The sequence below is a fragment of the Tupaia chinensis genome, unplaced genomic scaffold (assembly GCF_000334495.1).
Source record: "Tupaia chinensis unplaced genomic scaffold, TupChi_1.0 Scaffold000197_1, whole genome shotgun sequence".
Classification (NCBI taxonomy): Eukaryota; Metazoa; Chordata; class Mammalia; order Scandentia; family Tupaiidae; genus Tupaia; species Tupaia belangeri.
This window is the reverse complement of record NW_006159672.1, coordinates 970,846-971,778: the sequence shown is the minus strand read 5'-3', so window position 1 is coordinate 971,778 and position 933 is coordinate 970,846. Positions and strand designations below refer to the sequence as shown.

At 65.9% G+C, this 933-nt stretch overlaps 1 protein-coding gene across 1 annotated transcript in view; it reads right to left on the bottom strand.

Moving 5' to 3' along the window:
• FOXI2 (forkhead box I2) overlaps positions 1 to 333 on the bottom strand; it is a 1,779-nt gene extending 1,446 nt beyond the window's left edge. The window contains exon 1 of the mRNA XM_006146915.1: positions 57 to 333. Coding sequence (XP_006146977.1) covers positions 57 to 333 — 277 coding nt within the window. The remainder of the gene's footprint in view (positions 1 to 56) is intronic.
• Positions 334 to 933: the final 600 nt, after the last annotated feature.

Sequence of the window (933 nt, the reverse complement as noted above, 5' to 3'; positions counted from 1 at the left end):
AGTGCGCGGGGGGTGCGAATGGGGCGCCCGCCCCAGCCTCAGCAGCTCCTGCTGGCCTGAGAGGCTCAGCCACGTGAGGTCCGCAGCCGCCAGGCCACCCGGGGCGCCGAGGAGCGGACCTGGAGCCGAGTAGCCAGCGGGTGCATAGGGCGGCGCGGGCGCAGAGCCCGACGCGTAGGGCGCAGAACCGAGCGCGCGGGTGTTTACCCACAAGCGCCGGCCACAGTCTGCGACACCCAGATCTCTATGCGCGTAACCCGGGGTATGTGTGGATGCCCGGGTCTGACTAGGTGGGGCTGAGCAGGCGCCCAGGCTGCTGCAGTACCCCGCCATGTCCAACCGCTCCCGTGCCTGAGGTGATGTCTGCACCAAAACCTATGGGCCCGCCAGCCCCCATCCAGCTGGGCAGCCAGCAGCGACGGTGCGGCCAGATCGGCCTCACCCTCCAGCTTTAAAAGCTGCAGGGGCGAGAACCTTTCCCCCGCCCACCTTGGAGGAGCAAAGTCCAAGTCCCCGCCCTGGGGTCAGCTTTCTGTCCCGCCCAGGTCCCCATGTAAACCCGCCTTCCGGTGCTGGCCTAGTCTTGGGTCTACTGTCGTTCTGTAGTGTAAGCCACAGGCCCCCTAGGTCCCCAGGAAACTCACAGATCCAGGGGTTCCTCTGATCTCTTGGGCCCTGCAGCCCAGGCTGCCCTGGCCTTCCCGCACGTACCACGTCTTCTGTGGCACTCTTTGGATGTGGTTTGGGAACATGGTCCGAAGCACGGTCCCTTGCTAGTCTGGGGAGACCATAACCCCACGACATCATCCCATCTCGGGCCCCTGTGTCATCTGGACCACAGATCGGGTGTGGAGAGCGGCCGCACTGAGCAACATAGCCCTGTGAAGTCCATGCGTGTCGCAGGACCCGGGCTGCGCGAGGAAGCTGGGCGCG